Genomic DNA, 15,305 nt, shown 5'->3' with positions numbered 1-15,305 from the left:
TAAAAATAACTATCAAATCATTGCTGTGTACACTGATATGATTATGGGGCATCATTCACTAGCTTCACAGACCGTTTACCAAGTTTCACATATATCCTTGTAAGATGCACCGCTGGTGTAATCCCACCAATCTCCTTCCCTCTACCCACCTTCCCTCCCCTCCCCTCCCTTTCCCCCTTCCCCCTATTCTTAGGTTGTAACTGGGTTATAGCTTTCATGTGAAAACCCTAAATTAGTTTCATAGTAGGGCTGAGTACATTGGGTACTTTTTCTTCCATTCTTGAGATACTTTACTAAGAAGAGTATGTTCCAGCTCCATCCATGTAAACATGAAAGAGGTAAAGTCTCCATCTTTCTTTAAGGCTGCATAATATTCCATGGTGTACATATACCACAATTTGTTAATCCATTCGTGGATCGATGGGCACTTGGGCTTCTTCCATGACTTAGCAATTATGAATTGGGCTGCAATAAACATTCTGGTACAAATAATCTTTGTTATGATGTGATTTTTGGTCTTCTGGGTATATGCCCAGTAGAGGGATTACAGGATTGAATGGCAGATCTATTTTTAGATCTCTGAGTGTTCTCCATATCTCTTTCCAAAAGGAATGTATTAATTTGCATTCCCACCAGCAGTGCAAAAGTGTTCCCTTAAATAAAAAAAAAAAAAAAAAACCTAGCATTAAAACTAAATTTGACTAGTATTTTAGTAGGTAGGTAAATTGTTAGAAGTAAACTAAAGTAGAAGATGGATTCTTATGAATCTGACGTTTCAGCTTAAAATTTAACAGTTCTTCTGGTTGAATTTCCGTAACTTGTTACTGAATCACCTCAAATTGTCTTATAGTATTTTTACATAATGACAGTGTGTGTGTATGTGTATGTGCAGGCTTTATCTGCAATTATAAACAATAGCATTTGAAAGATAGTCTAAATATCTATTTTTAGTTCAGGAATAAGTGAAAAATAGCTTATTATTTTTTCCTGAGGAATGTGTTTCATAAATATAAAGTTTGAAAGCTACTAATCTAATTTACAATAAACTGTTAACTTTCTCTTCTTGTTGTTAAAAAATAGTTAACATTAAATGTTACTAGTATACCAGGTCATGGCAGAAATAGCCTACTTTCTCAATTATATTCCAGTAACAATTATCTTGTTTTATTTAGAGAGTGAGGGAAACGTGTTCTCAACACAGTGCAAGAATTTTAAAATCTTGGCACATTTTTCCTGTCAATTCTCATTTCCTATTCTCCTTAAAATATAAATATGTATTATGCTTCTTTTGTTAGATATAAATATAAAATTATAGGTTTCAAAACCATTCAAATGTTTGTCATAAGGATTTATATCTGATGAACAGCATGACAGTGTACATTATATTTCTTTCAAATTATTTTTACAATGAATTCTAAATATGGGAAGGCCAAATAAAGCACGTTCATTAATTTTTAAATGTCTTCTTGCCAATGGTTATATAGATGACTATACTTTAATTGGACCCTGTAAACAATTCTTTAGATGGGCCTTTATAACTTAACACAAATAATCCACTGTAAAATCAATAAAGATTCATATAACACAGTAACAATTTCAAAAAATAAAAATAACTATCAGCCATTTTTATATCCCTTCCTCCCTTTCTTCCTTTCAGATAATCCTCATTGCTACAAATAGAAGTTTGTGCTAAATTTTTAATAAACATTTTGTTAATACTTGTCAATATTTAGACTATCATTTTCCTCAGTTTGATTCAAGTTAGTTTTTATATCTTATCTATTTTGTCTTTTATTTATTTTATTTTGTGAGACAGAGTCTCACTTTGTCACCCTTGGTAGAGTGCTATGGCATCATAGCTCACAGCAACCTCAAACTTTTGGGCTCACGCGATTCTCTTGCCTCAGCCACCTGAGTTGCTGGGACTATAGGGGTCCTCTACAACGCCAGCTATTTTTAGAGATGGGGTCTTGCTCTTGCTCAGGCTGGTCTCGAACTTGTGAGCTCAGGCAGTCTACCCACATTGGCCTCCTACAGTGCTGGGATTACAGGAGTGAGCCACTGTGCCTGGCCCTATTTTGTTTTTTACTGTTATTTTATGTCAGTATTTTTATGTTTTTTAAACATAAAACTAGATTGTGATAAAGTGACTCATTTTGACAGCCGTCATCAGTTTTGTCCTTATTAAAACGATGCTACATTTTTGTTTTCATACTGTTTAGGGAGAGGGAAGAATCCTTAAGAAAAAAGATATAAAAAGCAAAGGGATTTCTGGATTTATTAGGTTGTCCATTCAGCCTAATTTGTATACTGCTGCTTTCTTAGTATTTTTTAATTTTTGGTGGAGATACTGGAGAGAGAACATGGGACTTCTTATAACTTTCTTTGTATTTTTTAAACAACTTTATTGAGATAATTATTCACAAACCATATTATTCACTCATTTAAGGTGCCCAATTCATTGGATTTTAGTATATTTACAGAATTGCACAACTATTAACAAAAATGATTATAAAATATTTTTATCACTCCAGAAGAAACCCTGTATCTATTAGGAGTGACTCTTCATTTCTCCTGATCCTGCATACCACCATCACCTCTCAAGCCCCTACCTTAGGCGACTACTAATCAATTTTCTGTATCTATAGATTTGCCTGTTCTAACATTTCATATAAATGGAATCATACATATAGTAATACGTGTTTTTTTGTGATTGGCTTCTTTCATTTAGCATTAGGATTTCAAGGTTCATCCAGGTTGTAGCATGTATTAGTATTTCCATCCTATTTATTCTATGGCTTTATTCTTTGTCTTTCTTCTTGCCCATGCCAGGTGTTAAAATTATCTTTATATTAATCATGTTAATTTAATGATGTTATGGCCATAAAGAGATTTGAGGAGGAGGGCATTATGAGATGAACAGTTTAAATAAGTAGTTTTCATGGAGGGTGATTTTATGCTCTGGGAGACATTTGTCAATAACTGGAAACATTTTTGGTTGTCGCAGCTGGAGGTACTACTGGCATCTATCTAGTGGGCAGAAGCCAGGGATGTGGTTAAGTATCCAATAATGCATACGGCAGTTCCCCACAAATAAGAATAATCCAGTCCAAAATGTTGAATGTACCAAGATTGAGACCAAGATACAGTCTGAGTAATGCCTCAATAGCCAATTTCACTTTTGAACATCATAACAGTATACTTAGACAAACCTAGATGGTGTAGCCTACCATAGACTTAGGCTATATGGTACAGTCTGTTACTGCTAGGCTATAAACCTGTATGTATAGTGTGTATACTGTAGGCAGTTGTAGCATTGCAGTAGGCAGTTGTAGCACAATGGTAAGTATTGGTAAAAATATGGTATTATAATCTTTTGTGACAACTATTGTGATCCATTGTTGACTGAGATATCCTTATTGTAGTACATGACTATCAGTAATACAAGAGTTTTAGATTATCATCGAAACAATATGGTTAAGGCGCAGGCTACATACACCGGGGCTGGTGGGTTCAAACCTGGCCCGGGCCTGCCAAATAACAATAACAACTACGACAACAAAAATAGACAGCCGTTGTGTCCAGTGCCTGTAGTCCCAGCTACTTGGGAGTCTGAGACAAGAGAATCGCTTAAGCCAAAGAGGTTGCTGTGAACTGTGACGCCAAGGCACTCTACTAAGGGCAACATAATGAGAATGAAATTCTCACCTTTTAGGGCATCTCTGCTTATCATATTCATGTTAACATAATTTCTGCTGTTTTTCTTTTTCCTTTTTTTTTTTTTTTTTGGTTTAAATTGTGTTTATTTAATTGTTATGGAGGTTGTACATTTCTTCCATGTTAGTAGCTCATTTGTATTATTTTCCTTTCTTTTGTGAAACATTCATACTTGTACTTTGCACATTTTTCTATTGGAGTATTTGTCTTTGTTGAGTACTAGTAAGTTTTTTATATATATAATAAAAATATCATCCTTTATTCTGCTATATGTGTTACAAATATTTGTCCAAGCTTGTGTTTGCAATTTTGTATGTGGTAGTTTAGATGCATAGAAGTTTTATGTTATTTCTACAGAGTTAATTTTTCTTCTTCTTCTTCTTCTTCTTCTTTTTTTTTTTTTTTATTAAATCATAGCTGTGTACATTAATGCAATCATGGGGTACAATATGCTGGTTTTATATACAATTTGAAATATTTGCATCAAACTGGTTAACATAGCCTTCACCGTATTTTCTTAGTTATTGTGTTAGACATTTATATTCTACACTTAATCAATTTAACATATACCCTTGTAAAATGCACCATAGGTGTGGTCCCACCAATTACTCTCCCTCCAACCATCCCCCCCTCCCCTCCCTCACCTCTTTCCCTTTCTTCTTGGGCTATAGTTGGGTTATGGCTTTCCTAGGAAAGCTATAAATTGGTTTCTCATAGTAGAGCTGAGTGCTTTGGATACTTTTTCTTCCATTCTTGAGATACTTTGCTAAGAAGAATATGTTCCAGCACCATCCAAGTAAACATGAAAGAGGTAAAGTCTCCATCTTTTTTTTAAGGCTGCATAATAGTCCATGGTGTACATATACCACAATTTATTAGTCCATTCATGGGTTGATGGGCACTTGGGCTTCTTCCATGACTTAGCAATTATGAATTGGGCTGCAGTAAACATTCTGGTGCAAATATCTTTGTTATAAAGTGATTTTTGGTCTTCTGGGTATATACCTAGTAGAGGAATTGAAGGGTAGAATGGCAGGTCTATTTTTAGATCCCTAAATGTTCTCCAAACATCTTTCCAAAAGGAACATATTAGTTTGTATTCCCGCCAGCAGTGTACAAGTGTTCCCTTTTCTGTACATCCATGCCAACATGTCTGGTTTTGGGATTTTTGTGATGTGGGCTAATCTTACTGGAGTTAGATGATATCTCAAAGTAGTTTTGATTTGCATTTCTCTGATGATTAAGGGTGATGAGCATTTTTTCACATGTGTGTCAGCCGTGCACCTGTCTTCTTCAGAGAAGTTTCTCTTCAAGTCCCTTGCCCACCCTGAGATGGGATCACTTGTTCTTTTCTTGCTAATATGTTTGAGTTCTCTGTGGATTCTGGTTATTAAACATTTGTCGGAGACATATCCTGCAAATATCTTCTCCCATTCTAAGGGCTATCTGCTTGCTTTACTTACTGTGTTTTTGGCTGTGCAGAAGCTTTTTAGTTTGATCAGATCCAGGTAATGTATTTTTGAAGCTGCTTCAATTGCCTGGGGGTGGGGATCTTCCTCATAAAATATTCTCCCAGGCCCATTTCTTCAAATGTTTTCCCTGCACTTTCTTCTAGTATTTTTATAGTTTCATGTCCTAAGTTTAAATCTTTAATCCAGTGAGATCCTATCTTAGTTAATGGTGAAAGGTGTGGGTCCAGTTTCAGTCTTCTACAGGTGGACAGCCAGTTCACCCAGCACCATTTGTTAAATAGGGAATCTTTTCCCCACTGAATGTTTTTAATTGGCTTATCAAAGATCAAATAATGGTAAGTAGCTGGGTTCATCTCTTGGTTCTCTATTCTGTTCCATACATCTACCTCTCTGTTTTGTGCCAGTATCACGCAGTTTTGATTACTATCGATTTATAGTATAATCTGAGGTCTGGTAGCGTGATTCCTCCTGCTTTGTTTTTATTTCTGGGTAATGTCTTGGCTTTTTGAGGTTTTTTTTCTGATTCCATATAAAACCAAGTATTATTTTTTCGAGATCAATGTTGATTCTTTCCAGCCGTGAGCATAGTATGTTTTTTCATCTGTTAATATCTTCAGCTATTTCTTTTCTCAGAGTTTCATAGTTCTCTTTATACAGATCTTTCACATCCTTTGTTAGGTAAACTCCCAAATATTTCATCTTCTTTGGCCTTTTTCCTTTTTCTAATGATTATAATTCTCGAAATCTTTCTGGACTGTCTTCATGCTAGAGTATTCAGTGAAATTTTACTTTAATGGCCTTAAAACCCCACAAATTGTCTATATTTGAATGCTTGCAATATCTGTGAAAAATACCAATCTTCTTATTTCCATCTCCTCTGGTATTCTTTCACATTTTGTGCATTATTTTTATCCTTAGCGATTATCATGAAAAATATCTGTTTACTTACTTTCTTGTTTGTCTGTTCTTCCTAAATATAAATTCCATGACAGTAAGGATTTTTGTTTGTTCACTACTGTATTTCCAGTGTCTACACTAGAACGTCTTATAATACTCAAATATTTATAAAATGAATGACTGCCTTGATTTTCTCAGAATCTTCTCATGTTTCATTTGTATCACTAAAATTCTTCTCCTACATTTAAAATAGTTTTGTTACGATTTGAGCAAGAAGTTGAAGTCTCTTTACTAGTTTATGTACATATATGATCACACTTGACCTGTCAATTAATTTGCTACTCCTACTTAGTAAAGTTATATATTTATCTTGGGTTCATATTTTTTTTTTCATTTCTTTAGTACCTTTATGATGAATATCTTTAGAGTTAAGAAAAGTCTGGGGAGTCTGTGGATGAAATAATAAGTCATAACAAAAGAAGTTAATTTTTTGAGTCTGTGATCTTTTTTTTCTTTTGTCTTGTATATTTTTAAATATTGCTTGAAAGATTGGAATAGGGAAATAAAAGGAATTTTTACAGAAAAACTAAATAGAGATTTGAGAATAATTTCCTTTTAAAAATTTTGTGTAATTTTTAGCTGCCTTATTACCTTTTATTAGTACTTTCAGACATAACTTAAAATTAATACTTGAAAATAAGGTAAAAATTTCCAGTTAATTAATACTTAAAAATAAGGTAAATTTTTTTAGTTAATTCTAATGTTTAGTAGCCATCATCATTGTTGAAACTTTATACTTTTTTGTTACTTCCTACTCTCACCAACAAAATTCTTCCAGCTGTTTTTTAGAGGGTCTCAGGATCTCACTCTTCTTCAGGCTGGTCTCAAACTCTTGAGCTCAAGCCATCTGCCTGCCTCAGCCTCCCAGAGTGCTAGGATTACAGGCGTGAGCCACTGCTCCTGGCTGGCAATAGTTTTTTTTAAGGCTAATAAATTAATGCTAAGGAAAAAAATTGTTGTAACTCTCTAATATGTTATCTGTAAAGAATTATGAGAAAAGATTATTTCTAAGTAGCAATTTAGTGTCATTCCACCCCCTAATTATAAGCACTGCTTTAGTCAATCCAGAATTACATATTGTTAAAAAGCAGTACAAGTTAACTTTTCATAGTTATTTTTCATGATTGTTTCTTCATCATAGTATTAAGTTAAATAAAGGATTCAAAAATGTATTCTGCAGTAATAAGTTATATCTGAACATATAGTAAAGACCAATTTGTAAAGAAATTGTCACTACTATAATCTTGGAAAGGTTCAGTAATAGCACATGGCACCCATCTACCCTATAGTCTAATTTATCCCAGACCCTTTGTGGTCATCAGTGTCAGTGGTTGTAATGACAGACACAATATGTTCCTTCATCTCAAGGAAAAGGTGGTCTAAACAAAAGTTGCACACATGATATGTTACCTAAAATGAATAATTTGAAAGTATTCAGTTCTTTCTGAATTATGTTACACTGTCAGAATGTACATACATTCTTGTCACTAAAGTTTAACAAGAGTCAAAGGTTAGTTAAACATTTGTTGTACATAGAGGAGAGAAATAAAGATTCACTGAGAAAGAATTCACTTTCATGAAATGATCATAAGATAGGATTTATTTATTTATTTATTTATTGAGACAAAGTCTCAATCTGTTGCCCTGGGTAGAGTACTGTGGCATCATAGCTCACAGCAACCTCAAATTCTTTGGGCTTGAGCAATGCACTTGTCTCAGCCTCTCTAGTAGCTGGGACAACAGGTGCCTTCTACAACACCTGGCTAGTTTTTCTATTTTTAGTAGAGACAGGGTCTCACTCTTGCTCAGGCTGGTCTTGAACTCCTGAGTTCAAGCAATCCGCCTGCCTCGGCATCCCAGAGTGCTTGGATTACAGGTGTGAGAAACCACACCTGACCATAAGATAGGATTTTTATAGAGTGATTAGGTTTTTTAAATTTTTATTTCTTTGCTTCATCATGTTGAGGAAGCTTTGTCAGTTTTAATATCAGTGGACATTTTTAGATCCCACAGAAATAACAAAAAGAACAAAAAGAATGCACGTGCTCCATCTTTCATTGAGAATGTTGCTTAACTTCCTAGCAACTAAAATCTCAGACTTCTAAGTAATAAATATTAGACCAGTTGAGGTGGTTACTTTTATTTTGTAGGCATTTGATACATTAACTTAAGTCTATCTGTTATTATTATTTTAGTTATTTAATTCATTAATTTAAAGTTAGAAACAATATAAGACCTTACATCTTTTTTTCATATTATTTTAGTTGTAGTATGGCATACCTAGAGAAGAGTGTACAAAATCAAAGTTACAGTTTAATGAGTAATTACCTAGTGAACATTACCAAAATAACAACTGTTGGATATCTTTTTGTAGGAGACTTTGCAGCAATTGATCATGATGTCTTTGCCAAATGTCTTAATCATTGGCAAAAATCCCTTTTCTGGTAAGTATTAAGATGAACCTACTGTGATAATGATGCCTTATCTATGTGACATCCTGTAATGCTTACCAGGAACTTGCTTGCAGTGGGTTTTATTTTTTTCATACCTCTGTATAAGTTAGAAGTGATGTTCTATTTTGTAAAGAGAAAATAAGCTTAGAATATTTATAAATTGTGGGTGAGGACAGACATATTTTACATTAAGTCTGTATAGTCTCTCCATTTCTGTTACAGATCATTAATTTTCACCTAGCTTGTTATATACATTTATTTTAACAACCAAAAAAGGTAATGATAATGCATTTAAGATTCTGATCCTTATGAACTTACACAGTGGGAAACCATTTAAGTTTTATGGGTGGAGGAATCATATGATCTGTGTTTTAGTAAGAAAACACTAATAGGCCTAAGAGGAACCAGACCTTTTAGGAGCTATTTTGGATGTCTTTGTGCCATGCCCCTGTGTCAGCATAATGTGGTAGGTTCTTGATTTGGTACACTGGTGTAGAAGCATTTGTGGAAAAGGGATGGATTCATAGTTAGCAAACTTACTGCACTGAGCCTTGAACACTGTTTATATCCTGCAAGCCCTTCACGATTGAGGTCCTTGCCCACTTCTTTTGCTGCCACCCTACCCCATTGCACACATACGTAGCTGCTTTTGCTTGTAGACTACACATGACATCCAGAAGTGATTCTTCCTATATGAGAGAGAGTTGAAACACAACAAAGAGTTATACTTAGTAATTGTTTTTATTTCAGAACAAGGCACAGAAGAAGTTAAAAAGCTGCTTTTACTTTTACTGGGTTGTGCAGTTCAGGTAAGTTAAAATATGTCTTCATATTTTCATTTTAATAGCCTCTTTATATGTTTGTTTTAGATTCTAGTTCTGAAAGACTTAAGGTTGTACCATTGGTTTCCAAAGTTTGTGTTAGAAAATTTTAAATGAATATAACTGGCTGGGCATGGTGGCTCACAGCTGTAATTGTAGCACTCTAGGAGGCTGAGGTGGGCAGATTGCTTGAGCTCAGGAGTTTGAGATTAGCCTGAGCAAGAGCAAGACCCTGTCTCTATTTCTAAAAATAGAAAAACTAGCCAGGCACAATGGTGTATACCTACAGTCCTAGTTACTTGGGAGGCTGAGGCAGGAGGATTTCAGGTTATAGTGAGCTGTAATCATGCCGCTGAACTCCAGTCTGGGCAACAGAACAGTACCTTGTCTCTGGAAAAGAAAATAGGAGGGAGAACTTACGAAAGATGTTTTAGGATTCTGGGTTATTATTGTATTTCTTTTTGATTAATGACTATAATAATAGAAGCTATGATTTATTAAATGTTTACATTGTGTCAGGAATTATCCTTTACATAGGTTTTTCTCATAAAATACTTTTTCAAGGCACTGGCCCCATATACTGGAGGTGGTGGGTTCAAACCCAGCCCCGGCCAAAAAAAAAAAAAAAAAAAAAAATTTTTTTTTTTTTTTTTTCAGGTAAGGAGATCTGTGTTTAGGTAGGGTTATATTTAAGTTGTTTACCAAATTAGGGACTTGGGGAAGTCAAAGAAGGTACTGTTAATAATGACAGTGGAACTGCATGTGTAAACTGGGATAGTCCCAGGCAAGCCAGGATAATCACTCTAAACTTAGGTCACATTACTACTGGGGCAAAGCACTGAGATTCAGCTCTAGATTTTTTTTTTTTTTTTAATTTTTTTATTAAATCATAAGTGTATACAATGATATGATTATGGGGCATCATACACTCACTTCATAAACCATTTGACACATTTTTATCCCAGTGGTTAACATAGCCTTTCCGGCGTTATCTCAGTTACTGTGCCAAAACATTTATATTCTACATTTACCAAGTTTCGCAAATACCCCTGTAATATGCACCACAGGTGTGATCCCACCGATTCCCCTCCCTCTACCCACCCCCCCCTTTCCCACTTCCCCCTATTGTTAAGTTGTAGCTGGGTTATAGCTTTCATGTGAGAGTCCCAAATTAGTTTCATAGTAGGGCTGTGTACATTGGGTATTTTTTCTTCCATTCTTGGGATACTTTACTAAGAAGAATATGTTCCAGCTCCATCCATGTAAACATGAAAGAGGTAAAGTCTCCATCTTTCTTTAAGGCTGCATAGTATTCCATGGTATACATATACCACAATTTATTAATCCATTCGTGGATCGATGGGCACTTCGGCTTTTTCCATGACTTAGCTATTATGAATTGGGCTGCAATAAACATTCTGGTACAAATATCTTTGTTATGTTGTGATTTTTGGTCTTCTGGGTATATGCCCAGCAGAGGAATTACAGGATTGAATGGCAGATCTATTTTTAGATCTCTGAGTGTTCTCCATATATCCCTCCAAAAGGAATGTATTAATTTGCATTCCCACCAGCAGTGCAGAAGTGTTCCCTTTTCTCCGCATCCACGCCAACATCTCTGGTCTTGAGATTTTGTGATATAGGCTAGTCTCATTGGAGTTAGATGATATCTCAAAGTAGTTTTGATTTGCATTTCTCTGATGATTAAAGATGATGAGCATTTTTTCATATGTCTGAAGGCCGTGCGCCTGTCTTCTTCAGAGAAGTTTCTCTTCAAATCCCTTGCCCAGCCTGCGATGGGATCCCTTGTTTTTTTCTTGCTGATGCGTTTGAGTTCTCTGTGGATTCTGGTTATTAAACCTTTGTCAGAGTTATACCCTGCAAATATCTTCTCCCATTCTGAGGGCTGTCTGCTTGCTCTGCTTACTGTGTTCTTAGCTGTGCAGAAGCTTTTTAGTTTGATCAAGTCCCAGTAGTGTATTTTTGAAGCTGCTTCAATTGCCCGGGGGGTTCTCCTCATGAAATACTCACCCAGACCAATTTCTTCAAGGGTTTTCCCTGCATTCTCCTCTAGTATTTTTATAGTTTCATGTCTTAAGTTTAAATCTTTAATCCAATGAGAGTCTATCTTAGTTAATGGTGAAAGGTGTGGGTCCAATTTCAGTCTTCTGCAGGTTGCCAGCCAGTTCACCCAGCACCATTTGTTAAATAGGGAATCTTTTCCCCACTGAATGTTTTTAATTGGCTTGTCAAAAATCAAATAGCGGTAAGTAGCTGGATTCATCTCTTGGTTCTCTGTTCTATTCCAGATATCTACTTCTCTGTTTTTGTGCCAATACCATGCTGTTTTGATCACTATCGATTTGTAGTAAAGTCTGAGGTCTGGTAGTGTGATTCCTCCTGTTTTGTTTTTATTTCTGAGTAATGTCTTGGCTATTCGAGGTTTCTTCTGATTCCATATAAAACGAAGTAATGTTTTTTCAAGATCTTTAAAATATGACAGTGGAGCTTTAATAGGGAGTGCGTTGAAATTATATATTGCTTTGGGTAGTATGGACATTTTGATAATGTTGATTCTTCCTAGCCATGAGCATGGTATGTTTTTCCATTTGTTAACATTTTCGGCTATTTCTTTTCTTAGAGTTTCATAGTTCTCTTTATAGAGATCTTTCACATCTTTTGTTAGGTAAATTCCCAAATATTTCATCTTCTTTGGCACTACTGTGAATGGGATAGAGTCCTTAACTGCTTTTTCAATTTGACTGTTGTTGGTGTATATAAAGGCTACCGATTTATGAATGTTGATTTTGTAACCTGAGACGCTGCTGTATTCCTTGATCACTTCTAGGAGTTTTGTAGTAGAGTCCCTAGTGTTTTCCAGATACACAATCATATCATCTGCGAAGAGCGAGAGTTTGATCTCTTCTGACCCTATATGGATACCCTTGATCGCCTTTTCTTCCCTAATTGCGGTGGCTAAAACTTCCATTACAATGTTGAAAAGCAATGGAGACAATGGGCAGCCTTGTCTGGTTCCTGATCTGAGTGGAAATGATTCCAATTTAACTCCATTCAATATGATATTGGCTGTGGGTTTGCTGTAGATAGCCTCTATCAGTTTAAGAAAAGTCCCTTCTAGACCAATTTTCTTGAGTGTTCTGATCATGAAGGGATGCTGGATATTATCAAAAGCTTTTTCTGCATCAATTGAGAGAATCATATGGTCTTTGTTTTTTAATTTGTTTATGTGCTGAATTACATTTATAGATTTACGTATATTGAACCAGCCTTGAGACCCTGGGATAAAACCAACTTGGTCATGATGTATAATTTGTTTGATGTGTTGCTGGATTCTGTTTGTTAGGATCTTGTTGAATATTTTTGCATCTATATTCATTAGTGATATTGGTCTATAATTTTCTTTTCTTGTTGGGTCTTTTCCTGGTTTGGGGATCAGGGTGATATTTGCTTCATAGAACGTGTTGGGTAGTCTTCCTTCTTTTTCTACATTTTGGAACAGGTTGAGTAATATAGGTACTAATTCCTCTTTAAAGGTTTGGTAGAATTCTGACGTGAAACCATCTGGTCCCGGGCTTTTCTTTTTAGGGAGGTTTTGTATAGTTGATGCTATTTCTGAACTTGATATGGGTCTGTTCAACATTTCCACTTGATTCTGGTTAAGTCTTGGAAGGTGGCGTGCTTCCAAGTATCGGTCTATTTCCTTCAGATTTTCATATTTCTGAGAATAAAGTTTCTTGTAATATTCATTAAGGATTTTTTGGATTTCTGATGAGTCTGTGGTTATTTTGTCTTTGTTGTTTCTGATTGATGATATTAGAGATTTTACTCTTTTTTTCCTGATTAGGTTGGCCAGAGGCTTATCTATTTTATTGACCTTTTCAAAAAACCAGCTTTTTGATTTATTGATCTGTTGTATTATTCTTTTGTTTTCAATTTCATTTAATTCTGCTCTAATTTTGGTTATTTCTTTTCTTCTACTGGGTTTGGGGTTGGAATGTTCTTCCTTTTCCAGTTGCGTGAGATGTCCCATTAAGTTGTTAACTTCCTCTCTTTCCGTTCTCTTGAGGAAGGCTTGCAGTGCTATAAATTTCCCTCTTAGAACTGCCTTTGCAGTGTCCCAGAGGTTCTGATAGCTTGTGTCTTCATTGTCATTTTGTTCCAAAAAATTGGTGATTTCTTTCTTAATCTCATCTCTGACCCAGCTATCATTCAGCATAAGGTTATTTAACTTCCATGTTTTTGTATGGGTATGCAGATTCCTGTTGTTACTCAATTCAAGTTTTATTCCATGATGGTCCGAGAAGATGCATGGAATAATTTCTATTCCTTTAAATTTACTGAGGTTAGACTTGTGACCTAAAATGTGATCAATTTTGGAGTAAGTTCCGTGGGCTGATGAGAAGTATGTGTATTCAGTTTTGTTGGGATGGAATGTTCTGTAGATGTCTGCTAAATCTAAATATTGGATAGTTAGGTTTAAATCTAAGATTTCTTTGCTCAGCTTCTTTCTGGAGGATCGATCCAACACTGCCAAGGGAGTGTTGAAATCTCCAACGATTATGGAGCTGGAGGAAATCAAGTTACTCATGTCTGTTAGAGTTTCTCTTATAAATTGAGGTGCATTCTGGTTGGGTGCATAGATATTAATAATTGAGATCTCGTCATATTGAGTATTACCCTTAACAAATATGAAGTGACCATTCTTGTCCTTCCTTACTTTTGATGGTTTAAAGCCTACTGTATCTGCAAATAAAATTGCAACACCTGCTTTTTTCTGATTACCATTTGCCTGAAATATGGATGACCATCCTTTCACCCTGAGTCTGTATTTGTCTTTTAAGTTGAGATGTGACTCTTGTATGCAACAAATATCTGGCTTAAGTTTTTGTATCCAGTCAGCTAACCTATGCCTCTTTAGAGGACAGTTTAAGCCATTCACATTGATGGAGAGTAAGGATAAGTCTGGTGGAATTTTGGGTATCGAGTTTTTCAAAGGTCCAGTGGACATTTTTAATCCCTTCGCCAGTGTGGAAGTTGGAGTTTGATCCGAAGTTTCTGAGTGAGTTTACTTTTGTGGTATAGGATTGGGTTGGTCATTGTGGAGGATAGGTCTGAGAACATCCTGAAGAGCTGGTTTACTTATGGCAAATTTTTTCAACATATGAATGTCATTGAAGTATTTAATTTCTCCATCATAGATGAAACTCAGTTTAGCTGGATACAAGATCCTGGGTTGAAAGTTTTTTTGCTTTAGGAGATTAAAAGTTGATGACCAGCCTCTTCTTGCTTGAAAAGTTTCAGCAGAGAGATCTGCAGTTATTCTAATATTCTTACCTTTGTACGTTATAGTTTTCTTTCGCCGGGCTGCTTTGAGAATCTTCTCTTTCATGTTAACTTTAGTGAAGCTAATTATGATATGTCTGGGAGATGGCTTTTTGGGGTTGAATCGTGCTGGGGTTCTGAAGCTGTCTGCTATCTGAATTTCAGATTCTCTAGGCATGTCTGGAAAATTTTCTTTCATAATTTCATGTAGAAGGGCCTCTGTGCCCTTGGCTGCCACGTCATCAGTCTCCGAAATTCCTATAACCCTTATGTTATTTTTTTTCGAATTATCTGAGAGCTCTCTGAGTGAGTGATCCGTTTTTGCTCTCCATTTCTCTTCCTCTTTGAGAGATTGGGAGCGTTCGAAGACTTTATCTTCAATGTCAGAAATCCTTTCTTCTGCTTGCTCCATTCTGTTACTGAGGGATTCTACTGTATTTTTCATATCTTTGAGGGCTGTAAGTTCTTGTTTCAATGTGTCTAAGTCTTTGGTGGTTTTGTCTTTAAATTCGTTAAATTCTTGAGACAGTTTTTGAATTTCT

At 35.4% G+C, this 15,305-nt stretch overlaps 1 protein-coding gene across 6 annotated transcripts in view; it reads left to right on the top strand.

The window, feature by feature from the left end:
• Positions 1–15,305, top strand: part of CCDC88A (coiled-coil domain containing 88A) — a 130,780-nt gene that overhangs the window by 32,146 nt on the left and 83,329 nt on the right. For all 6 annotated transcript variants that reach the window (XM_053588331.1, XM_053588332.1, XM_053588330.1 and 3 more), the window contains exons 4-5: positions 8,521–8,590; positions 9,350–9,408. In XM_053588331.1, coding sequence (XP_053444306.1) covers positions 8,521–8,590; positions 9,350–9,408 — 129 coding nt within the window. The remainder of the gene's footprint in view (positions 1–8,520; positions 8,591–9,349; positions 9,409–15,305) is intronic.

This window comes from Nycticebus coucang, chromosome 4 (genome assembly GCF_027406575.1).
Source record: "Nycticebus coucang isolate mNycCou1 chromosome 4, mNycCou1.pri, whole genome shotgun sequence".
Taxonomy (NCBI): Eukaryota; Metazoa; Chordata; class Mammalia; order Primates; family Lorisidae; genus Nycticebus; species Nycticebus coucang.
This window is presented reverse-complemented; position numbering and strand designations above follow the sequence as displayed.